Below are 26879 nucleotides of genomic sequence, written 5' to 3'. Positions count from 1 at the left end.
TTATTATTTCTCTTCACTACCCCTTTTTCCATCCCAGAGTCTGTGTAGAGCAGACTGAACTGGATCTCACTATATAATACAGACAAATCTTGAACTTGTAATCCTCTTCTCTGTCTTCAAGGTTCTAGGATTATAATTGTGCATCATACACTAGACTTTTCTTTCTTGCTTCCACTGTTTTTTTTCAGTTTTTTAATGTATAAGTTTCCCTCTTAGGATAGGTTTGATGATTGTTTCCATTTTTATTTCTCTCAAAATGTTTCAAAAATTTCCCCTTAGTCATATTTTAATATTTATCTTATATATTTATCTTATATATTTTTAAATTAATTGATTAATTTTACATCCGTGCCACAGTTTCTCCTCCCTCTTCTCCTTCTAGTCCCTCTGACTGCCCTACTCTGTTCCCACCCTTCAATCCACTCCCTCTCCATTTCTGTTTAGGAAAGGGCAGTCTTCCCATGGACTAAACATGGCATATCAAGACCCAGTAAGAGGAGAAGGATCCCAAAAGCAAGAAAAAGAGTCAGAGACTGTAGCAAGCTAGTGTTCGCAGTTATGGGGCTTCGGGGCTACAAGACTTCACAACAATCCAGGCGAAGGGCTAAGGATGTAAATGAAGACAAAGACAGGGGCTCATTCTTACAAGGAGAATGGCGTTTATTTTAACAAGAGTGGAGCCTTATATACCAGTGGCAGGCATGGTGAAAAACCACCAAGCTTACATTCCCAGGGCCCTCCAGTAAAGGGTGGGCCAAAACCAGGAATTAGCATTTAGATAAGGATAAGGATGGAAAGAAAAAGGAACTTGCATGCAGGCTTTATGGGAGGAGAGGACAAGAAGTGTTTTGCCAGAAGCTCCTAGTCACTAGCTGATCAGCAGACCTCCATGGGAGAAGGGTGCAACAAGAGACACAGCTCCTGTTGTTAGGTGTTCCACAAGAAGACCCAGCTACACAATTGTAACATATATTCAGAGTGCCTAGGTCAGTCCCTTGCAGGCTCCCTGGTTGTTGGTTCAGTCTCTGTGAGCCTCTGGCTGAGATTTTTTTCATAACCTATTATAAACTTGTTTAATTTCTGTGTATTTCAATTTTTCCCAAAATTCTTCCTTTTGCTAATTTCTAGTTTCATACTACTATCATAGCTGGAAAATATATTTTACTTGACTTCAGTCTTCTTAAATTTGTTAAGAGACACATTTTGACTTAGAGAATTTTACATGTATGCTTGAGAAGAATATATGTTCTGTTCCTGTTAGAAAACATATTTTCTATATGTCTGTTAGGTCCATTTGGTCTAAATAATAGTTTACATTTGTTATTTCCTTATTGTTTGTCTATCTAGATAATATGGACGTTGTTGAAAGTAGATTATTGAAGTATTCACTAGTATTGTATTATATTCTATATCCTCCTTTAGTTCTATTATTCTTCTCATTATATATTTAGGTATTCCAATGTTGGATAAGTATATATTTGTAATAATTTTTGACACATTTATGTACTTTAGTACTGTAAAATGATCTTTTGTCTCTTTTTATAATTTTTATTGAAAATTTATTTTGTCTTATATAAATACAGATAATCTTGCTCTATTTTGTCATCCTTTTACGTGGAATGCCATTTTCTACCTCATCACATTCAAACTATGTGCCCTTAAAAGGCTTTCTTGAAAAGCGAGCATCTTATAGATAGAATATTTTCTTGGTTTTAATCCATTTGCTCATTCTGTGACTTTTGATTATAGAATTAATCCATTTACATTCAAGACAACTATTAGTATATATGGCCTGCCTCTGCCACCAAAGCAGTTATGTCATCACCTGTCATTAGGTGCCTTTTCACTGTCAACTATGTGACATGTGTGTGCACCCCTTAAAAGTACCCACCAGTCACTCTTCTTCCTCTTGTTTCTTCCCTGTCTGCCTGCCTTCCTGCCTGCCTCTCTCATGTCCCCACTCCGACAGGGCCTTTTCACTCTCCCTCTTCCTCCTCCCCCAGTAAACCTCATGCACTAACTGTTGTGCATGACGTGTTTGTTTAGTGCCATATCTTGGCAGGGTCCACTGAAAGGTACCCACTTTGCCTTTCTTTTTTTATCCTTACATAGGACTTATTATTGCCATTCCACTAATTCTTTTTGTTTTATAGATCTTTTGTTCTTTTCTACCTATTCTCTTCCTTTGTAATCAGGTGATATTCTGTAGTTATCTGTTTTGATTACTTTATATGTTGTGATTACCAGAGGCTTATTTAAAACATCTTGTAATAAATAGGCTGTTTTATGTTGATAATTACTTTACTTTGATCACACCATCCACCTGTCTTCCCATAGTTTATATTTTCGATACAACTTTTATTTTTATATTGAGTATTCTTTAAAATTATTACAGGTATCAGTTTAATAATTTAATTTTAAACTTTCATTCTAAAGCTTTAAGTGAGTTACACACTTATCAAGAGTATTTTGAATTTAACTGTGTACTTTCATGGCTTAGTTCTTGGCTTGCTAATCAACATACTTTTCTTTCAGCTCCTTCAGTGTTTATTTATCTGGGAATTGTCATTTGCCCTTCATTTCCTCGCCAAGTATTCCTAGTTAGCAGTTTTTTCCATCTGTACTTTGGATCTGTATCCTCAATTTTTCATGGCCGGTGATGTTTCTGCCAAGAAGCATTAGTGCTGCTAGACTATTGGCACATCCTTCCTCTGTGTGCTTCTTCTTTTCAGCTGTTTCAAGATCCCCTCCCGATCTTTGGTTTCATATTATTTAATAGTGACTTGCTTAAGTCCTGCTTGCATTCAGTCAGCTTTGACAGTTGTTACCTTCCTCGAAAGTTTAGAGTCTAAATGGATAATAACATCTTTTCTGAAATATATCGTTTTTCTGCTGTTTTTCTCTTTAAATTTTCTATCTCTTTATATCTCCACTTCTTTTATTATTATAATTTTATCATTCACTCTCTTGATGCTGTCCCATAAATTTCACATTTCTTCATTCCTTACCATTTTTCTTGTCTCTTCTTTGGCTACATATTGTAAATTTTCTTTGAGTTCAGTTTCTTTACTCTACTTGATCAGACCTATCACTGATACTTTTTATCGCACTCTTAAAATACAGAATTTCTGTTTGTGTTTTTGTTTTGGGACTTGTAGCTATGTAACCTTGACTGCACTGGAAATCACTGTGTAGGCCAGGCTAATCTGGAACTTGTGATCTTCCTGCCTCTGTATTCTGTATGCTATGGATATAGACATGAAGCAATATGTCTAGGTTTGTTTTGATATTTTCATTTTTATTATTTAATTAAAATTATTTTATGTGTTTTGCCAGCGTATATGCCTTTGCATCATATGTATGCCTGTTGCTGGCAGAAGCCAGAAAAGGGCATTAGATACCCTAGGACTGGAGTTATAGATAGATATGAGCTGTCAAGGAATCAAGCTTGGATCCTTTTTATTAAGTTTATTTAACCCTTTTTATAAGATGTATTTATTTATTATGAATACAATATCCTGCTTCCATGTATATCTGCAGGCCAGAAGAGGGCACCAGATCTCATTATGGATGGTTGTGAGCCACCATGTGGTTTCTGGGAATTGAACTCAGGACCTCTGGAGGAGCAGTCAGTGCTCTTAACCTCTGAGCCATCTCTCCAGCCCCGCTTGGTTCCTTTTTTGTTTGGTTTATTATTTTGTTTTTTGAGACAGGATTTCTCTGTGTAACACCCCTGGAACTCACTCTGTAGACCATGCTGGCCTCGAACTCACAGAGATCTGCCTGCCTCTGTCTCCCCAGTGCTGGGATCAAAGGTGTGAGCCACCACTGCCTGGCAAGCTTGTGTCCTCTTGAAGAGCATCTAGTACTCTTAACCACTAGTCCATTCATCTCTCCAGCCCCCTTTATCTTCTTTTTAAAAATATTTTTATTTATTGATATTGAGAGGGGAGAGAAGGGGAGGAGATCAGAGCTGAGCAGAGGAGAGAATAAGCCATAATGTACGTGTGAAAATTAGAGGAAAACATGGAGTTAGTTTTCATCTTCAACCATGTGGGCTCCAGGGATAAAATTCAGGTCATCAGGCATAGTAGCAAGCTCCTTTATTTGCTAAACCATCTCACCACCCCTGTTTATAACTTTGAGTTTATTAAGCTTCTTTGAAATGTGTTATTATGTATTATTAGTTGGGCAGTTTACAAATGTACATTTCTTTCTTTTTTAAAAAAGAATTCTTTTGTTACTCAGGCTGCTTTCAAACTCCTATGGACACATGATTCTCATACCTCAGTATTCTGAACACTAGGATTACAGGTCTGTGCTTGCAGCTTGGTGTGTAAATCTCTTGTTTCTTGAGAGTCTCTTATAGCCACCTTATTTTATTATTGGAGTGGTGTATTCCACGATTGTGTTTGATCATTGTGGCCTTGCATTGGTGTTTGCATATTTGAGGAAGGAGAGAATTACTGTGGTCATTGTAGACTAGCTTTATTTAGACAGTCCTTCCATACGTCAGGCCATTCACAGATTTTGAGCAGGATGCTTGGAGTGGTTTACAGGTAAGCTTGTTGTTTGTATCCTTGGGCAGGCCACACTTGGGTCAGTGGAGCTTGTGTCTGGAAACATAGGTTTAGATCTGGAAGTAGAGCCATTGAATGAATCTAATGATTGAGTCTTTGTGGTGATGCTATAACCTGATCTTAGAGAGAGGCCCTGAAAACTACATCTACTGGGAATATCTGTCTCTTTAGGTCTATATTGGCTGACACTGAATTGGGATGAACCATTAGCCTGAGCATTCAAGTGCTGCCAAATGCTTACCTCTAGGGACCAGTTCCCAGGAATGTCATTTTGTAGCCATTTCAGAATAGCTTTAAAGCCTAAGTAACCTGGATAATCCTTAAGACTGAATCTTCAGGTCACATAACTATGTTCTAGCACAGTTTCTTAAGACCCAGATACCAGGCCAATACCCACATTCTCCATGTTCTAGGTTGGGCCACACGACTAAAGGTAGTGTGGCAGCACTCATAATCCCAGGAGGCAGACTGGGAGATGGGTCTGGTGCTTGTATCTTCTGTAATGGATTTTGAGGCTGAGTTTGTTGAGGCTAGCTGATGCAGATATAAAACGTATGTGTGTGGGGGAGGGGGGAGGGGTTGACAGAAGCAAGGGAGTTTCCTGGTACCTAGATCTATTGGAGTGAGCCTAGACTTTAGTCTACTGGAGCAGGTCTGAAGCCTGACACTCGTGGGCCTAGTCTGGATCCTGGGATTGTTAGTGTGTGTGTGTGTGTGTGTGTGTGTGTGTGTGTGTGTGTGTGTGTGTACAACTTCCGGAATTGGGTTCTTTTCTTCCATCATGTGGGTCACAGGGATAAAACTCAGATCATCAGGGTTATGGATGAGTGCCTTAACACATCCCACTAGCCCATTTTTCCTCTGATATTATGAAATTTTGTCATTGGATCTATAAACAATTAGGTTTATGTCTTCATTAAATTGATTCATTTATCAGACTGAAATATCCTAGCTTAGGTTATTGTTCTTTGTTCTGAAATCTGTATGTTTGTCATTAATAGAGTACTACTTCTTTTTATTACATTTACTATAGTGTATTTTGCCCTACATTTTAAAACAACTTTCTCTTTTATTCTTTCTTCACAATAGCCAAAGTATGTAATTAGCTTAGGTGTTGTCAACAGATATATACAAAAAGAAAATGTGATATTGTGGCTAGAATGTAGATGAGTTTGTAGAGTGCTTGACTAGTATACATGATGCTCTGGGTTCTATACCTACACCACATAAAGTCTGGTATGTTGGCACATACCTATAATCCCACCACTGGACAGGTGGGGGCAGGAGGATCACAAGTTCAAGTTCATCCTTGGCTATATAACAAATTCAAGTTCAGTTTTGTCTGTGTGAGAACTTGTCTTAGAAAAATAAAAAAGGTGGAATGAGGTAGCTCAGTGGATAAAGACAGTTGCCCTGAAAGCCTGGCAATCAGAATTTGAGCTCAGAACCAACCCCACAAAGTATTCTACTAAATTCCACACATGTGCTGTCATACACAGACACCCATGTGCATGTCGTATACACAAACAAATATTTAAATATTTTTAAATGTGGTTTATATACACAGTGAAATTTTTTTCAGGCATAAAGAAGAATAAAACTTTGTCATTTGCTGGAAAATGAATACAGCTGTAGACTATCATATTAAGCGAAATGAGTCAAACTCAGCAATGTTTGAAAGTCAAAAAGACAAATATTGCATGCTTTCTGTCATTGGTGTATCGTAGTTTTTTATAAGTACATAAGACCATTAATGTATATATACATTGTGAGTGTAGATGGGAGACTAAGGAAAGGAAGGAGACTAGTAGGAGGTAAAGGGGAGAGGATGGAAGGCGGAAAATAAGGGAGGAGAATATGACCCGTGTATATACTGAACTGAATGAAATTATCTTTATGAAACCCAATACTATGTAAACTGAGTGTATGCCAATAATTTTAAAATATGTTTCTTGTTGGTAGTATACATTTGAAAATTTTGCTTTAATGTAATCATTTTTGTCTTTCATTTGGTTATTTATATTAATATGATTGTTAACAATGTTAGACTTAACTTATTTTATTTTATTTTCAAATAATAGGGGATTATCTCTATGAATTCAAAGCCAGTCTAGTCTACATAGTAAGTTACAGGCCAGCCAGAGCTTCATAGTGAGAATATCCCTTACCAAGAAAGAAAGAAAGAAAGACCACAGATGTTTAAACTATTTCATTTAAATTGATGATAAATATAAATTTCTAAGTAGATACATATTCATTTGCATGGTATGATGTATTTCTACCCTACTTTTTCATAGAGCTGCGGATATTTCTAGAGATATGAATATCTTAAGGTGATTTAAAATCTATCAAGTTATAATGAACAAAACCAGTAAATATTGTCTTTGGTGAAAATATCTCACATTTTTATTGTTTGTTTCAGCTTTACAGGTAGTCAGTACTTTAAAGAAATTATTGACAAATGAAGAACTGGATGATGATGGTTTATTTAACAGTGAAGTTTCACCTACCAAAATCCTAAGTTTGGCTATACAGTTTGCTCTAGAGGTAATTCTTATGTATCCACTACTATAATATACTCTTTTCCTTCTTGAAAAAGAGTTCATACAATCACCATCAGCGAGGCATAGCAGAGCCCTCCTTTTACTCTGTTTTGTCTCATGTTTTTATACCAAGCTTCTTGTAGAATTGTGTTGTTTCTCATCTTATTTCTCTTCTTTTAAGGCAATAGATTTGTGTTTAAAACAAACATATCAAAACACTAATTTTAAAAGAAACCCCAGGATCACTGAGATGAATCAGTAGATAAAGGCATTTGTCACAAACCTGGTGACCTGAGTTCAATCCCCTGAACTCTTATAAAGGTGGAAAGCAAGAACCAAATTCACAAAGTTGTCCTCTAAACCTCAACATGTGTCCTACACATACACAAAACACATACTAGTGATAATGATAGTGATGATATTTTAAAAATAAAACAAACTTCAGATTTTAAAAATGCTGTTTCAGGGGCAAAGAATATAGCTCATAATAGAGCATTTGCCTACCACCCACAAAGTTCTGTGTTGTATCCCCAGAAGAGAACTTCCATAGATTCCTAATATGATCTTTCTGCACATGCCAGGCATCATACAATATATTTTATCTTCTTAACCATTATTGGGGGTAAACTATCCACATTCCTTCCTAAAGCTAGTCTCTCAACTTAAAACACTTGCTTCTGAAATCACCTGTTGTTGCCTTTGGATTATCTTTTACTGAATTATCCTCATAGCTTATAAATATACTGTTGTTCTATTCAAATAATCAGAAACTTAAAAACTGCCTAAATCATCTTCTTACCAACTACTGCCTAGCTTATTTTCTCTCTTTGGTAACAAAACTCCTCTGAAATGCTGCCTATGTATCTCCTGAGCTTTCTCCTGTCAAACTTTTGTCAGAAAGTCATACCAAAACTGCTTTTGTTAAGGTCACTGATGACCTTTGTCCTGTATATTGCAATGGTTAAATCTTAGTCCTCATCATATTTTACCTATTAGCAGTAGTGAATACAGTTGACAATTTTTTGAATCACAGTTGACTTCTAGTATTCCTTGTTTTATTCTTACCTTATCAGTTGCCCTCTTTCACTCTACTTTGATAGATTATCTTTTCATTTCTCTTAAACTTGCTGTCAAATGATGACATTTGGAGATATGTATAGGAGATTTGAGAAGACAGGATTAGGTATAAACTAATCATTCATGAAAGCAGGAAATGAATGACTAAGGAAGTGTCATGTGCTTGCTGAATGAATGAAAGAACAAAAGTCAGAGCAAAGTTGGACTTAACTAGACTTTCAATTTTGTAAAATGAATACAATGAGTGGAAACTATCAGTAAAATTGGAGTAATTATAATGAATCCTTCTAGAATTTAAGTGGGTGTATTAGAAGACATTAAGGGAATGAGACACTGTGAAAAGTTGGAAGCATCAATGGGTTGGAGGCTTTGCTGCAGGATTGCTGGAGTCAGAGTAATAAAGGGAATGCATAAATAGGTAAGAGAGTGATCAGAAAATGAAATTATTCTCAATACCAGGAAATAGAAACAGCCTAGATGTCCATCAATCAATGAACTGATAATGAAATTGTAATACATATATACAATGGAATTTTAGTCAAAGGAATTTGGAACTGAAAAATTATACTGTGTGAGGATATCCAGGCCCAAATAGATAAACACATGTTCTCTCTTGTATGAAGATTTTAGCTTAGAATTCTTTGACTAGAATGTTTAAACTGGAGTGTCTGTTGAGGTCAGGAAGCTAGAAAGAGGCCATTAGATGTAGAGTAGAAAAAGAAACCTTAAGGAAGGCTTGTGATAGCAGAACACTTGTGATATGAAAGCAGAGGAGGGAAAAACTGGGGGTAGGTAAATTTTAAATTGGAGCAGGTATCAGGCGATGGGGGAAAGAAGATGGTATGGGGAGGGGTTAACCAAAATTAAAGATGTATGAGAAAGTCCTGTGAAAACCTATCATTTTCTAAGTCAATTAAAAAGATTAGAGGCATCTTGCATGGGTGGATAATGCTCCTCCAAGAATCCAAAGGTTATTAAATGAAAATTCCAGTACAAAGTTTGGGATACCCTCTTATGAGCTGTTGGTAAAGTAGGCTACAGATGCTCCCAAAACAGCACAGGCTAGTGCCAACATCCTTGTTTGCCCACCAGAGCTGTATCATAAGACCCTATTGCTAAAGACACCACACTTGGGTCCCAGAAATCAAGCAGATTTGAACTGAAATTTTCTTTCATGTTGGGTAGCTTTCATAGGACTGAAATGTCCTGTGCAGGCTGTTGGGGAAGTCATTAACAGTGCTATCAAGCAGTGGACTCTATGGACTATAATAGATACACTGGCAAGATACACTTATTGGTACAATAGTGGCATGACTATTATGGGGGTAAAAACTGATTTCTGATTGGATTTGAAGTCTACTCCACAGATGGAAACTCATGCCTTGTATTATAAACCTGTTCAAGAGAACTATAGACCAATTTCCCTCATGAACATCGATGCAAAAATACTCAATAAAATACTAGCAAACCGGATTCAAGAACACATCAGAAAAATCATCTACCATGATCAAGTAGGCTTCATCCAAGGAATGCAGGGATGGTTCAGCATTAGAAAATCTATCAATGTAATCCACCATATAAACAAACTGCGAAAGAAAAACCACATGATCATCTCACTAGATGCTGCAAATGCCCTTGACAAAATCCAGCACCCCTTCATGATACAGGTCCTAGAAAGATCAGGGATAACAGGAACATACCTGAATATAATAAAAGCATTATACAGTAAACCAACAGCTAACATCAAACTAAATGTAGAGAAACTCAATGCAATTCCTCTAAAATCAGGAACAAGACAAGGCTGTCCGCTCTCTCCATATCGTTTCAGTATTATGATTGAAGTTCTAGCTACAGCAATAACACAACAAAAGGAGATCAAGGGGATACAAATAGGAAAAGAAGAAGTCAAGCTTTCACTATTTGGAGATGATATGATAGTTTATATAAGTGACCCAAAAAACTCCGCAAGGGAGCTCCTAGAGCTGATAAACACCTTCAGCAAAGTAGCAGGATACAAGGTAAACTCAAAAAAATCAGTGGCCCTATTATATACAGACGATGAAGTGACTGAGAAAGAAATCAGAGAAACATCACCCTTTACAATAGCCATAAACAGCATCAAATATCTGGGGATAATGTTAACCAAGGAAGTGAAAGACCTGTATATCAAGAACTTTGTGTCTTTAAAGAAAGAAATCAAAGAAGATACCAGAAAATGGAAAGATCTCCCATGCTCTTGGATTGGTAGGATCAACATAATAAAAATGGCAATCTTGCCAAAAGCAGTCTACAGATTCAATGCAGTCCCTATCAAAATTCCATCACAATTCTTCAAGGACCTGGAAAGAACATTAATCAACTTTATATGGAATAACAAAAGGCCCAGGATAGCCAAAACAACCCTATACAATAAAGGAACTTCAGGAGGCATCACCATACCTGACTTCAAGCTCTATTATAGAGCTATAGTCCTGAAAACAGCTTGGTATTGGCACAAAAATAGGCAGGTAGACCAATGGAACAGAATTGAAAACCCTGATTTTAACCCGCACACCTATGAACACTTGATTTTTGACAAAGAAGCTAAAACTATACAATGGAAAAAAAGAAAGCATCTTCAACAAATGGTGCTGGCATAACTGGGTATTGGTATGCAGAAGACTGCAGATAGATCCATGTTTATTGCCTTGTACAAAACTTAAGTCCAAATGGATCAAAGACCTCAAAATAAATCCAGCCACACTGAAACTTTTAGAAGAGAAAGTGGAGGAGGCTGAGTGTCCAGGGAAGCAGCTGTTCCTCTGGCAGCATCAGGTAAACAGGCCCTCAAAGAAATGGAAGAAAAAACAAACCAAAAAATGCAAGAAATGGAAGAAAAAACAAACCAAAAAAATGCAAGAATCGGAAGAAAAAACAAACCAAAAAAGGCAGGAAATGGAAGAAGAAACGAAGCAAAAAATGCAAGAAATGGGAGAAAAAACAAAGCAAAAAATGCAAGAGTTGGAAGAAGAAACATACCAAAAAAGGCAGGAAATGGAAGAAGAAACAAAGCAAAAAATGCAAGAAATGGTAGAATAAACACAGCAAAAAATGAAAAAAATGGAAGAAGAAACAAACCAAAAAAGGCAGGAAATGGAAGAAGAAACAAAGCACAAAATGCGAGAAATGGAACAAAAAGCAAACCAAAAAGTGCAAGAAATGGAAGAAAGAAAAAACCAAAAAATTCATAAAAGGCAACAAATGGACGAAAAGATAAACAGAAAATTGCAAGAAGCAATGCAAACACTGCAAGGGTTGAAAACTGAAATAGAGACATTAAAAAAAACACAATCTGAAGAAAGGCAGAAAATAGAAAAGCTGGACAAACAGTCAGGCACTACCAATACAAGCATTACCAACAGAATAGAAGAGATGGAAGAGAGAATCTCAAGTGTTGAAGATACGCTAGGAGAAATGGATTTATCAACCAAAGAAAACCTTAAACCCAACAAATCCTTAACACAAAACATCCAGGAAATATGGGACACCATGAAAAGACCAAACCTAAGAATAATAGGTATAGAAGAAGGAGAAGAAATCCACCTCAAAGGGGCAGAAGGCATATTCAACAAAATCATAGAAGAAAACTTCCCCAACCTTAAGAAAGACATGCCAATGAAGGTACAAGAAGCCTACAGAACACCAAATAGAGTGGACCACAAAAAAATCCCTCGCCACATAATAATCAAGACCCCAAACATACAGAATAAAGAAAGAATATTAAGAGCAGCTAAGGAAAAAGGTCAAGTAACATATAAAGGCAGACCTATCAGAATTACACCTGATTTCTCCATGGAAACTCTGAAAGCCAGAAGGCCCTGGATAGATATTCTGCCTACACTAAGAGACCATGGATGCCAGCCCAGACTACTATAACCGGCAAAGCTCTCAAACACTATAGACGGAGAAAACAAGATATTCCATGACAAAACTAGATTCAAGCAATATGTGTCCACTAACCCAGCCCTACAGAAAATTTTGGAAGGAAAACTCCAACCCAAGGAAGCTAACTACAACCAGAAAAACATAGGCATTAGAGAATCCCTCTCTACCAACAGCCAAAAGAACAAAGGGGTGAAATTCCACACATAATTCCACCAACAACAACCATTGCAAATCGAAGAAGGATGAGCAATCAATGGTCATTAATATCCCTCAATATTAATGGCCTTAACTCACCCATAAAAAGACACAGACTAGCAGAATGGATTCGAAGACAGAACCCTTCCTTCTGCTGCATACAAGAAACACACCTCACCCTCAAAGACAGACATTACCTGAGAGTTAAAGGTTGGGAAAAAATTTTTCAATCAAATGGACCCAAGAAACAAGCAGGGGTAGCAATCCTAATATCTAACAAACTAGACTTTAAAATAAAATAAATCAAAAGAGATGAAGCAGGTCATTACATACTCATCACAGGTGAAACCCACCAAGATGAAGTGTCTATCTTGAACATCTATGCCCCAAATACAAAGGCATCCACATTCGTAAAAGAAACATTATTAGAACTTAAATCTCATCTAAAGCCCCACACAGTTATAGTGGGAGATTTCAACACACCACTCTCACCACTAGACAGGAATACCAGACAGAAACTCAAAAAGGAGCAAAGGGTCTAATAGAAGTAATGACCCAACTGGGATTAACAGATATCTATAGAACATTTCATCCACATAAAAAAGAATATACCTTCTTCTCACCACCACATGGAACCTTCTCAAAAATCGACCACATACTTGGCAACATATCAAACCTCAGCAGCTACAAAAAAATTGGAATGACTCCATGCATCTTATCAGACCACCATGCTTTAAAATTAGAATTCAACAACAACACAAATTGCAGAAAACCTACAAACTCATGGAAATTGAATAATGCTCAACTGCACCATCCCTGGGCCAAAGAGGAAATAAAAAAAGAAATTAAAGACTTCCTCGAATTCAATGAGAATGAAAACACAACATACCCAAACCTATGGGACACTTTGAAAGCAGTGCTACGGGGGAAGTTCATAGCACTAAGTGCTCACATGAAGAAACAGGGGAACAGTTATACCAGAGAATTACCATCACTGCTGAAAGCTCTAGAACACAAAGAAGCAAACTCCCGCAGGAGGAGTAGACGCCAGGAAATAATCAAATCGAGGGCTGAAATCAATAAAGTATCAACCAGGAAAACAATACAAAGAATCAATGCAACGAAGAGTTGGTTCTTTGAGAAAATCAACAAGATAGACAAACCTTTGTCTAAACTTACCAAACAGCAGAGAGTGAACACGCAAATTAACAAAATCAGAAATGAAAAGGGGGACATAACAACAGACTCTGAGGAAATCCAGAGAATCATTAGGTCATACTTTGAAAACCTGTACTCCACAAAATTCGAAAATGTAAAGGAAATGGATGACTTCCTGGATAGCTACCACTTGCCAAAAGTAAATCAAGAACAGATAAGCAATTTAAATAGACCTATAACCCCTATGGAAATAGAAGCAGTCATCAATAGTCTCCCAACCAAAAAAAGTCCAGGTCCAGATGGCCTCAGTGCAGAATTCTACCAGAATTTCAAAGAACAGCTTATACCAATTCTTCTCAAAGTGTTCCACACAATAGAAGCAGAAGGGTCTTTGTCAAACTCTTTCTATGAGGCTTCAATAACCTTGATCCCCAAGCCACACAAAGATACAACTAAGAAAGAGAACTTCAGACCAATATCCCTCATGAACATTGATGCAAAAATACTCAATAAAATACTGGCAAATCGGATCCAAGAACACATCAAAACAATCATTCACCACAATAAAGTAGGTTTCAACCCAGGGATGCAGGGATGGTTCAACATACGAAAATCCATCAATGTAATCCATCATATAAACAAGCTGAAAAACAAAAATCACATGATCATCTCACTAGATGCTGAAAAAGCCTTCGACAAAATCCAACACCCCTTCATGATAAAGGTCTTGGAGAGATCTGGGATAACAGGGACATACTTAAACATAATAAAAGCTATATACAGTATACCAACAGCCAACATCAAACTAAATGGACAGAAACTCAACGCAATTCCTCTAAAATCAGGAACAAAACAAGGCTGTCCACTCTCTCCATACCTTTTCAACATGGTACTTGAAGTTCTAGCTATTGCCATACGACAACAAAGGGGGATCAAGGGGATACAAATTGGGAAGGAAGAGGCCAAACTTTCACTGTTTGCAGACGATATGATAGTTTACATCAATGACCCAAAGAACTCTACCAGGGAACTCTTACAGATGATTAACACCTTCAGCAAAGTGGCAGGCTACAAGATCAACTCAAGAAAATCAGTAGCCCTACTATATACAGATGATAAAAGGGCTGAAAAAGAAATCAGAGAAACATCACCCTTTACAATTGCCACAAACAACATAAAATACCTTGGGGTAACGCTAACCAAACAAGTGAAAGACCTGTATCACAAGAACTTTGAATCTTTAAAGAAAGAAATTAAAGAAGCCCTCAGAAAATGGAAAGATCTCCCATGCTCTTGGATAGGTAGGATCAATGTAGTAAAAATGGCAATCCTGCCAAAAGCAATCTACAGATTCAATGCAATCCCCATTAAAATCCCAGCACAATTCTTCACAGACCTTGAAAGAACAATAATCAATTTTGTATGGAAAAACAAAAGACCCAGGATAGCCAAAACAACCCTGTTCAACAAGGCAACGTCCGGAGGCATCACCATCCCTGACCTCAAGCTCTATTATAGAGCTATAGTCCTGAAAACAGCTTGGTATTGGCACAAAAATAGACAGGTAGACCAATGGAATCGAATTGAAAACTCAGGTATTAACCCACACACGTATGAACATCTGATCTTTGACAAAGAAACTAAAAATATACACTGGAATAAAGAAAGCATCTTCAACAAATGGTGCTGGCATAACTGGAGACTGGCATGTAGAAGAATGCGGATCGATCCATGTTTATCTCCATGCACAAAACTTAAGTCCAAATGGATCAACGACCTCAACATAAATCCAGCCACACTGAACCTCTTAGAAGAGAAAGTGGGTGGTACCCTTGAACGAATTGGTACAGGAGACAGCTTCCTGAACATAACACCAATAGCACAGACAGTGAGATCAACAATTAATAAATGGGACCTACTGAAACTGAGAAGCTTCTGTAAGGCAAAGGACACAGTCAGCAAGACAAAAAGGCAGCCCACAGAATGGGAAAAATATTCACTAATCCCACATCTGACAGAGGGTTGATCTCCAAAATTTACAAAGAACTCAAGAAGCAAGTCTCCAAAACATCAAAGGACCCAATTAAAAAGTGGGCTGCAGAACTAAATAGAGAGTTTTCAATAGAGGAGTCTAAAATGGCTAAGAGGAACTTGAGAAAGTGCTCAACATCCTTAGCCATCCGGGAAATGCAAATCCAAACAACTCTGAGATACCATCTCACCCCTGTCAGAATGGCTAAAATCAAAAACTCCAATGACAATTTATGCTGGAGAGGATGTGGTGAAAGGGGGACACTCCTCCATTGCTGGTGGGAGTGCCAACTGGTTCAGCCACTTTGGAAATCAGTATGGAGATTCCTCAGAAAAATGGGAATAAACCTACCACAAGACCCAGCAACTCCACTCTTAGGCATATATCCAAAAGATGCCCATTCATACAACAAAGATGTCTGTTCCACTATGTTCATAGCAGCTTTATTTGTAATAGCCAGAACTTGGAAGCAACCTAGATGTCCCTCAACCGAAGAGTGGATAGAGAAAATGTGGTATATTTACACCATGGAGTACTATTCAGCAGAAAAAAACAATGGAATCCTGAGATTCGCAGGCAAATGGATGACACTAGAAGAAACCATCCTGAGTGAGGTAACACAGTCACAAAAAGAGAAACATGGCATGTACTCTCTCATATATGGATTTTAGACATAGATCTGGGGAGTGCCAGCCTACAATCCTATGTCCAGAGAGTCTGGGAAACAGAAACTTCATTTAGTGGCTGATCGAAGAAGAGGCAGACTCCCCTCGGTTAAGTACTGAGCTGAACTCAAGAAAGCCAGTAACAGAGAGGGAGGACTGATGATCAAAGGGATTAAGACTGGGCTGGTTTAACCCCCAGAAACAGCTGACCAGACAAAGGTTAACTCTTGAATCCCAGGCATCAGCCTGGGAATCCAGCATGGGACTGATCAAGACCCCCTAAATCTGGGTGTCAATGAGGAAGCCTAGGTAATCTATTGAGCCTTGGACAGCAGATCGGTACCCATCCCAAGTATACACACGGACTTTGGACTCCCATAGAACAATGTGAGGTGCACTCTCACCCTGAACTCTTGGGGAAGGGTCTAGGCCCTGCCCTATATGAAATGACAGACTATGGACACCCCCATGGAGGGCCTCACCCTCTCTGGGGGAATGAGGGGATAACGGGGGGGGTGGGAGGGTTGGGGAGAGGGCATGGGTGGAGGGGAGGGAAAGGGAGAGAGACCTGGAACTGACATGTGATGCAACCTTGTTTCTTATCTAAATTTAAACTGGAAAATAAAATTAAAAAAAAAGAAGAGAAAGTGGGAGATACTCTTCAACGAGTTGGTACAGGAGACCACTTCCTAAACATAACACCTGTGGCACAAACACTGAGATCGACAATTAACAAATGGGACCTCCTGAAACTAAAAAGCTTCTGTAAGGCAAAGGACACAGTCAACAAGAGAAAAAGGCAGTCCACAGAATGGGAAAAGATATTCACTAACCCCACATCTGACAGAGGGCTAATCTCCAAAATTTACAAAGAACTCAAGAAGCAAGTCTCCAAAACACCAAAGGATCCAATTAAAAAGTGGGGTACAGAACTAAACAGAGAATTCTCAATAGAGGAGGCTAAAATTGCCAAGAGACACTTAAGAAAGTGCTCAACATCCTTAGACATCAGGGAAATGCAAATCAAAACAACTTTGAGGTACCATCTTACTCCTGTCAGAATGGCTAAAATTAAAAACACTGAAGACAATTTATGCTGAAGAGGATATAGAGAGAGGGGAAAACTCCTCCACTGCTGGTGGGAATGCCAACTCGTACAGCCCCTTTGAAAATCAGTATGGAGATTCCTCAGGAAAATGCGAATCAATCTACCACAAGACCTAGCAATTCCACTCTTAGGCATATATCCAAAAGAGGCAAATTCATACAACAAGGGCATCTGCTCCACTATATTCATAGCAGCATTATTTGTAATAGCCAGAACCTGGAAGCAACCTAGATGCCCCTCAACTGAAGAGTGGATAGAGAAAATGTGGTACATTTACACAATGGAGTATTACTCAGCAGAAAAAAACAATGGAATCTTGAAATTCGCAGGTAAATGGATAGCACTGGAAGAAACCATCCTGAGTGAGGTAACCTAGACACAAAAAGACAAACATAGTATCTACTTACTCATATATGGATTTTAGACATGGATCAGGATAGTGCCAGTCTGCACTTCCACTGACAGAGAGTCTGGGAAACAGGAAAGAACCTAAGAGAGATATGCATGGTACCCAAGAGAAGAGAAATGAGGCAAGATCCTCTGAACAGATGGGGAACACGGTGAGGGGTGGAGAGGAGTGGGAGCTGGGAAGAAGAGAGGGGGAGAAGAGGAAGAGAGAGTAGGTCATGGGGTAACAGGAAGGTTGAGTGGGGGGGGGTAGGTCAGGGGGAAGAGGGAACCATAGGTTAGAAGACAGATCAAGCACCATTGTGACCTCTAGTGAGCTAAAGGGATGACACCAATTGGCAAGCTAAGCAATAGTGGAGAGACCACCTCGAATGCCCATTCCTGATAATGAAATTGATGTCTATAACCATCCTGGAGCCTTCATCCAGTGACTGATGGAAGCAGAGGTAAACACCCAGAGTTAAACACTGCACTGAACCCAAGGAACCCAGCGACAGAGAGAGATGAGCAAATTGGCAAAGAATGGGCTGACAAAACCAGCAGAGACAGCTGATCCGAACAGGGGAGAGCTCTTGGTCCCCAGACCGACAACTGGGAGGCCAGCATGGGTCTGATCCAGACCCCCTGAATGTGAGAGTCTGTGAGAAGGCCTGGGCAACCTATGGGGCCCTGAGCAGTGGATCAGTGTTTATCCCTCGAATACAAACAGACATCGGGTGTCCATAACACAAAGAGGGATGTTCTCTCAGCCTGGACTCTTAGGGGAGTGCCTGGACCCTACCCTGAGTGAAATGACAGACTCTAGATATCCCCAATGTGGAAGGAAGTCGCGATAGGTTTGGGGGCTGGGGGGGATGGTGGAGGGGTGTGGGAGGATAGGAGGGAGAGGGAACTGGGATTGACATGTAAAACAAGCTATTAAAATTACAATAAAAAGAGCCTATGGGAGGTCTTAGGCCCTAGGAGAGAACCAGCTACTGTTGTTTTGCTAAAGTATATATGATATCACACAGCCTCCTTAATACTCCTGTCTATGTTTAGATTAATGTTGTTCTCAGCCTTTATCATAGGAGCTTCTTTTCACAGTGGGTATCAGTTAACACAGAAACTCAACTGCTCAAAGTGAAGAGAATAGAGTACTAAGTCCTAAGTGAGTCATCTGTTCATCCCCTTCAAGGTTCAGGAAACATTGCAGAAGAGGATGAAATAAATGTAAGAGCCAGAGTTTGGGGAGAGGTGCTGCAAAACAGTATATTCTGGACACAACACAGCTATTACCTATATGAACTTTGTGGTTACCTGCACAAGATTAGACATCTCACTATTTCACCATACATGACAGAGAGGTTTGTGAGGCTTCCACCCCTCACTAAAGGACTGTGAGCAGTTAATGTGTGCTGGATACAGGCAGTCATTTCCTCAGTGATAAAGCCATTGATACATTGCCCATGTTCCAGTAAAAACTCCACACACTCAGGCTCATGAAAGCAACTACAATTAAACTCAGTGGGTTAATTAAACTCAGTGGGTTAGAAAAAAAGATACCCAGCAACTCCACTCTTAGGCACATATCCAAAAGAGGCAAATTCATACAACAAGGATGTCTGTTCCACTATGTTCATAGCAGCATTATTTGTAATAGCCAGAACTTGGAAGCAACCTAGATGTCCCTCAACCGAAGAGTGGATAGAGAAAATGTGGTATATTTACACCATGGAGTACTATTCAGCAGAAAAAAAACAATGGAATCCTGAGATTTGCAGGCAAATGGATGACACTAGAAGAAACCATCCTGAGTGAGGTAACACAGTCACAAAAAGAGAAACTTGGCATGTACTCTCTCATATATGGATTTTAGACATAGATCTGGGGAGTGGCAGCCTACAATCCCATGGCCAGAGAGTCTGGGAAACAGAACCTTCATTCAGTGGCTGATGGAAGAAGAGGCAGACTCCCATGGCTAAGCACTGAGCTGAACTCAAGAAAGCCAGTAACAGAGAAGGAGGACGGATGACCAAAGGGGTTAAGACTGGGCTGGTTTAACCCCCAGAAACAGCTGACCTGACAAAGGTTAACTCTTGAATCCCAGACTGATGCCTGGGAATCCAGCATGGGACTGATCAAGACCCCCCTGAATTTGGGTGTCAGTGAGGAGGCCTAGGTAATCTATTGAGCCTTGGGCAGTAGATCAGTATTTATCTGGAGTATACACATGGACTTTGGACTCCCATCCGACAATGTGAGATGAACTCTCACCCTGAACTCTTGGGGGAGGTTCAAGGCCCTGCCCTATATGAAATGACAGACTATGGACACCCCCATGGAGGGCCTCACCCTCCCTGGGGAAATGAGGGGATAATGGGGGTTGGGGGGAGGGCACGGGAGGAGGGGAGGGAAAGGGAGAGGGACCTGGAACTAACTTGTGAAGCAACCTTTTTTCTAATCTAAATTTAAACTTAAAAATAAATAATAATATAAAAAAAGAAAAAAAAGATACCATAATTGGAATGGGGCACTTGTTGGGAAGAAGAAAGGTTTCAGTGAAACGGGAGTGAGGGAGGGAGGGAGGGAAGGAGAGATGGTGGGTGAAAATGCCCATAACAAAGAATACACATGTATGAAATTGTCAAAGAATTTACTTAAATGTCATTCCTTAAAATCTGGGGTGAACAAGGGTAAGACAATAAGGCAACTGGGGCTCAAAACTTGAGGCACTTATTCTCAGGGTCTTACAGATATAGGTGCACTCCAAGGTATTTCACTTCCTGACCCAAGGTCCACATGTTTCCATACTTCCTAATAATAGATTCATACATATGTATCATCTGCATTCTCAAAAATCCCATAAAAGCTCTAAACTGGAAGCTATAATATATACTTAGAGCAGCTAGGGCAGACCCATGCCCACCCTGTGCATGCTGCCTCCGACTCTCTGAGTTCATGTGTGCATCAATCCTGTTGATTTAAAGGACCTTGTTTTCTTGCTGTCCTCCATTCCCTCTGGCTCTTACACTCTTTCTGCTTCCACTTTCACAAGTTTCTCATGAAAGAAAACAAACATTTATTTGATGGAAACATCCATTTAAGGGTTGAGTGTTCTAAGGTCTCACTTTCGGCATAATATCTGTCTGTGTATTTGCTCTCATCTGCTGGAGGAGGAAGCTTCTCTGATAATGGCTGAACAAGGCACTGATTTATGAGTGTAGCAGCAAATCATTAGGAGTCATTTTTTCAAGACATGGTTTCTCTGTACATGGATTTGGAGTCTGTCCTGGAACTAGCTCAGTAGACCAGACTGGTCCCAAACTCACAGAGATTAGCCTGCCTCTGCCTCCTGAGTGCTGGGATTAAAGGGGTGCACCAAATACCACCTGGCTCCATTAGGAGTCTTTTCATTGTTACATTTTTTTAATACAAGCAGTATTTGGTTTTCCACTAGGTCCCTGAGCTATCTAATTTCAGATCCATGGTCTCCCAAGCAATGTCAGGTATGGGTTCCATCTTGTGGAGTAGGTCCTAAGGCAAATCAGAGATTGGTTTGTTTCTCCCACAAGTTTTGTGCCACCATTGTCCAAGTATATTTTGTGGGCAGGACACCATTGTAGACCAAAGGGTTTGTGGCTGGGTTGGTGTTTATACTTCTCCTGTGGTAGACTGCAGAGTACATTCCCATACCAAAGACACTACAACATAGAGCTGAGGGTTTTATGTAGGTTCCAGCTCAACCTTTCCACGTTTGATGAGTTGTGTAGGCGTTGTCTTCAGCAATGGTGCCTTGCTATCAGTTTGTGGAGAACAACATATAGTCCTGGAAATGGCCCTGTGTTGTTTAGAAATTCCCATGGGACCACTTTGGCAACTCCCATGGGACCCCTTTGGCAAACAATTCAATTAGATGTAACCCAGTACAGTACTAGAAGCTTCATTTGGTGACAACAGATGTCCAGTTGGGGCTCTGTCTCTCCCGTTATTTGGTGATTTCATTTAGATGAACTTCATACATGTATATATTTTATTAAGATTCTACTATGTTATGTTTCCACACTACCCCTCAACTGGTCCTTAATTCTACTTTTATTAACAAGTTTTATCAACAAAATAGAAGAGAACTCAACCTAAAGAATATGAGGTACTCAGAACATTACATGACATTTTGACATTAACTTCTAGGCAGCACAGTAGTGGTAATGTGGTTATATTGTTTGAAGAAACATTATCTGTCCCCAGGAGATGCATCCCTGAAATATGTATGGGTGTGATGATTTGCTATCTGGAAATTTCTTCAAAATGATAGGGAGAAGTTGCAGATTTACAGTGAGATAAGATGGATAAGATATTGAAGCTGGGTGGTAGGCATATGGGAACTAAACATAACTTGTCTTTTTAACAGTGGTACAACTTTGAAATTATCAGCAATAAAAATGTTGAGTGTTCGTGTGAATTATATCCCTTCCCTGCCCAGAAAAAAAGGAACTATCATTCAACTGCCATCTCAGTCCTTAGGTTCTTACAGTCTTTCTGCCCACTGTCCCACAGTTTTCCCTGAGACTTATGTATAGGAATTGTAATATAGATGTCCCATTTAGGGCTGGGATCTCCACAGTCATCTTGTTCTATGCCTTTTTTATATACCAGTTATAGTTCTCTCTAATAGTCTTCACCTGCTGAAAATAAAAGAAGCTTCTTTGATGAGATGTGAGAGTTGCACTTACCTTAGGTCATAAGGATGGGTATTTAGTTGGAAACCATTATTCCTTTATTAATTGTGGTAGTACTAAGCTGCCCTTTATGATTTGTATTAGTTGCTTTTCTGTTGCTGTGATAAAATAACATGACTAACGCAACTTATAGAAGGAAGGGTTTACTTGGAGCTTATAGTTCCCAAAGGGATGAGAGTTCATCATCATCATGAAAAGGAAGTGTAGCAGCAGGCATACAACAAGCCGAGAGCTCACACCTGTTTATTATTTTTGGGATGTTTTATTGAAAAATATTTTCATATAATGTATTCTGATCACGTTTCCCCCTCTTCCAACTAGTACATCCTGCCTATCCCCCACCTACCCAAACCCATGCTCTCTTTTTAAAAAACAAGTAACAAGCAAAAAAGAGAAACTCACAGGAAACAAGACAAAAAAATTGAACACCAAATGTACAGGCAAAAACCCAATAAGGCAAAAATGCCCGCCCCAACTAAGAAAGATGAACTGACAATAGCAAGTGACTTCTGGAACATCAGAGCCTGCCCATGGTGATGTGCTTCCTCCAGCAAGGCCACATCTGGTAAATCTCCTGAAAAGAGCAGCAACACCAACCGGAGACCAAGTATGCAAATGCCTGAGGATGTGGACAACATCTTATTCAAATCATGAACTCTCCAGTCATGGGTTCTTGGCTAGGTTTATAGGACCAGGAGTGCATTCCTTCCAATTGAGTGGACTTTGGGTTCAATCACACAGTTGTTTGGTGCCTCAAGATACAAGTACTGACCTTGTTGGCAGGGGTGCAGGCAAACCTGCCCTGAGGGCATGTGAGTGGGAGAACTGGCCTTGCCCCCCATCTGCCATGTGGTTGGAAAGATGAACCCCCATTCCCCCACTTCTACCTCTCTCAGTTTGTGGCAGGTGGGAGAGCCAGCTTGTGCACCTCACCTTGGGAGCACAGTAGAGCTGTGGGGACTCCAGTGAGCTGGCCCTGCCCCCTTGTTGCTTGGTGCTGCTGGTGAGCTGGGAGAGGGATATAGTGCTAGAGAGCTCACCCTGGTGGTGAGGATGAGTGGGGGAGAGATAGTTTGTGGGCTGACCAACCCAGCTGCTACTCAGGGCTAGAACCAGGGCTATGAGGTGGCCCACCTCAACATCCACCCCATCTATGATCTGCTGGAGCATGTGAAGGGACTGGTCCTACAGATCCAAACCTGCAGATTCTCCATGACACAGGGAAACAACAGGAAGTTCAAGAGGAGTCCCAGTGAAGGCCCAGCAGTAGCCAGAGCCCTCCCACCCAACCCTACCCCCGGCCCCCAGAACTGGACCAATGACTCATTTCAGTCAACACTTGCAAGGAAGGATGTATGGACTAAAGGGTCACTGTGACTCACTGTGTCACACTGCAGCTTCCACGACCAAAATGTTTCTTTTCTTTTTATTTGCTTTGGGCATAGGTTGCAGGGGCAGAAGGTAGATGTGAAGGGATGGGGAAATGAAAGGGATCACAATGAATGATAATGTGAAATCCACAAAGAATCAATTAAAAGGTAAAAGAAGATACAAATAGCACGGTTGTATCATGGGACTGTTTTTGCTGATCTCATTGTAATTATCAGGCTTTAAGGCTGGGTAGGACTGTTGGTAATTTTTTCTTGGCAGTTTGCCAAGAAAAGAAGCAGCTTTCAACACTATTAGAGCTAACCCTCAGTCGGCTAGCTTCCAGACTGATTTCTTTTTGTTTTCCAGCTTGATTCTTCAATTCCTATGGTCCAAAATATAGTATCTTCATCAATGGGGTCTCATGTTTATGTTCTGCCAGGAAATCAAGAACAGTGGATAATAGCCTATATTGTTTGAGGGGGAAGTCTATTGGAACCCTTGATCAACCATTTGAAGGAATGTATCCCCTACCTGGCACTGGGAATTTTGTTAAATAACCTTTGGCTCTCATGGGAGCATTATATTGCCATGTAGAGGTAGCTATTAAAACTGTAATTTTAAGTAAACTTATAAAATACTATGTTTCCCTATGACTTTTTTCAAACATTGTTTATTATTCTTCCCCCTTCCTACTCATGCTCCCCCCATTTTTCACATACCCTCTTCATAGAACCCATGTCCTGCTGCCACCTTTCTAGAGTGTCTTCTCCCCACTTCCTGTCTTTTGTAGTTACTCCAGTTTAAATTCTCAAACTTAAAGGATCCCAAAATAAGACTGAGCATGTGGCATTTGTATTTCTAAGTCTGAGTCACCTAATTCAGTTTATTATCCAGCTCTATCCATTTACCTGAACATTTCATTTCTCTTTATAGCTGAATAGAATTCCTTTGTATATAGTCCCACATTTCATTATCCATCCATCAGTTGATGGACATCTAGGCTGTTTCCATTTCCTGGCTATTGTGAATAGAGCAACAATAAGCATGGGTGAGCAAGAATCTCTGTAGTAGGTTTTAGACTCTTTTGGGAATATGCTCAGGAGTGGTGTATGTGAACAATGGTAAGTCTATTTTAAGATTTGGGGGAAATACTACACTGATTTCCAGTGACTTTACCAGTTTGTATTTTAAAAAATTTAGATCCTTTAAAGCAGTTTATGACAGTATGAAATTGTTTTAATTATTGGTCATGGAGTAGAATTTAAACACTTTGAGAGGCTAGAATTTTAGGAGAATCTTTCTATGCACTGAAAAATGCTGAGAGGAAAGAGGGGATAAGGAGGGTAGGGGGGATAAAATAACTTAATTCATCTACAAACCATAGAAACAAGGGAAATTGAGACCATGGCAACAATAAAGGAGACAGGGACCATGGCAACAGCAAGGGATATAGAGATCATGGTCACCATAAGAGATATAGTCTGATGACAAAAATTTTGAAGTGGTGAGTTTTGGGGAAGAAGGAAGGATAATAACATGAAAATAATACTGAAAAATGAAAGCACATACTCCACCTCCACAGTAGAAGAGCAATGAAAGTAAATCGATTGTTAACTTGAAAATTTCCCATGTAAGCGGTGTCCCTGAATAAAGCCTACATTTCCATTGTACAAATAACAAGGAGGAAACTTGTAGAGAATAGGTCTCTCATAGAGGAGACCTTTCTGATAATGGACTAAACTTAAAAGTGTAGAATTGAAGATTTGGGGGAACTGGGAGAAATGAGAAGAGGATATACAAAGCCTTTGAGGGATTAGAGTACTAGAAATGAGGGAATTCAACAATTTGGGGGTTTTTCGGTTACTGCTAAAAAAGGGAGGATAAAGAGGATAAAGCCAGAGTATGATTGTGGATAGTATGAGTTTTTAAATTTAAAATATATTATTTTCATATCATTTATTCCAATTACCATTTCCTCCCCCCATTCTCTCAGTTCCTCCCCTCTCCCATCCCGTCTCATACCCATTTTTATTCTCATTAGAAAAAAAGGCATCTGAGGAATAATAATAAAACACAATACAGTAAGATAAGATAAAACAAAGCAAACAAATTTGATAGGACAAAACAAACAGAATAGAAAAAGCCAAAGAAAAATCACAAGGAAAACATGTGAGTTTCTGAGGGTAAAATGAGCCTGTTTTCTTTTTGTCAATGGATTATATATTCATTCTACATTGTTAGGCAATCCATTTGAGAAAAAGATGAGTATATTTCTTTCTAATAGGCAGGACTATAGACAACCTGCTGCAAACATCACTTTCTTTTAGATGTCATTTTACATACTATGTTTATTCCTTTTAGAATGGACAACAATTTGTGGCAGGCAAAGCTTTGGAATATTTATTTCAACTTTCAGAAGACCCAAAAGAAGTACTTGAAGCTTTAAAGTAAGCTGCTCTTCTTTTTCTTAATTTATTATTTATTTACTTATTTTTTGGTTTTACAAGACAGGGTTTCTCTGTATTGTTTTGGAGGCTGTCGGTCCAGCCTGGCCTTGAACTCACAGAGATCCGCCTGCCTCTGCCTCCCGAGTGCTGGGATTAAAGGCGTGCACCACCACCACCGTCCAGCCCCTTTTTCTTAATTTATAAACTTGCCAAGACAGTGCTGATGATATCAAAGCTTTAAGTAACAACCAGTAACAAAGATGCACAATTAAAAAAAACTTAAGATCTCCTTTTACAAAGGAAAATTATTTGTTAAAAGGAATCGTTCACATGCAATACTGAGAGTCAAATTTGAACATAACACTATAGTGGTGATTGTGAAAAAAAATCCAAAGGGTACTCTATTTGTTCTACTGCTGGTCAACTCTACTTCAGGCCTATTTCTAATGGAAAAAGAGTGATAGAATTATTTCTGTCAGAATTTGAGATACCAGCATGCATTCAGTCAGATATATATCTAAAATCATTCAGGACACATAGCATTTCTTTTTCTTAAATTAATTTATTTTTTTCCAGTGTTGGGATCAGAATCTGAGGCTTCATCCATGCTAGGCAAGCAACAACACCCCTTTTTGAGGCACAGTCTCATTTTG

General features: G+C 39.3%; 1 protein-coding gene across 1 annotated transcript in view; it reads left to right on the top strand.

Annotated features, from left to right (window-relative positions):
• The window catches only part of Tex11 (testis expressed 11), a 264024-nt gene that overhangs the window by 131794 nt on the left and 105351 nt on the right, over nucleotides 1-26879 (top strand). The window contains exons 18-19 of the mRNA XM_021233615.2: nucleotides 7003-7127; nucleotides 26141-26226. Of these exons, the coding sequence (XP_021089274.1) occupies nucleotides 7003-7127; nucleotides 26141-26226 (211 nt within the window). The remainder of the gene's footprint in view (nucleotides 1-7002; nucleotides 7128-26140; nucleotides 26227-26879) is intronic.

Source organism: Mesocricetus auratus, unplaced genomic scaffold (genome assembly GCF_017639785.1).
Source record: "Mesocricetus auratus isolate SY011 unplaced genomic scaffold, BCM_Maur_2.0 Super-Scaffold_100003, whole genome shotgun sequence".
NCBI classification, from domain to species: domain Eukaryota; kingdom Metazoa; phylum Chordata; class Mammalia; order Rodentia; family Cricetidae; genus Mesocricetus; species Mesocricetus auratus.
The sequence above is the reverse complement of the archived record's forward strand: the minus strand, read 5'-3'. Positions and strand labels throughout refer to the sequence as shown.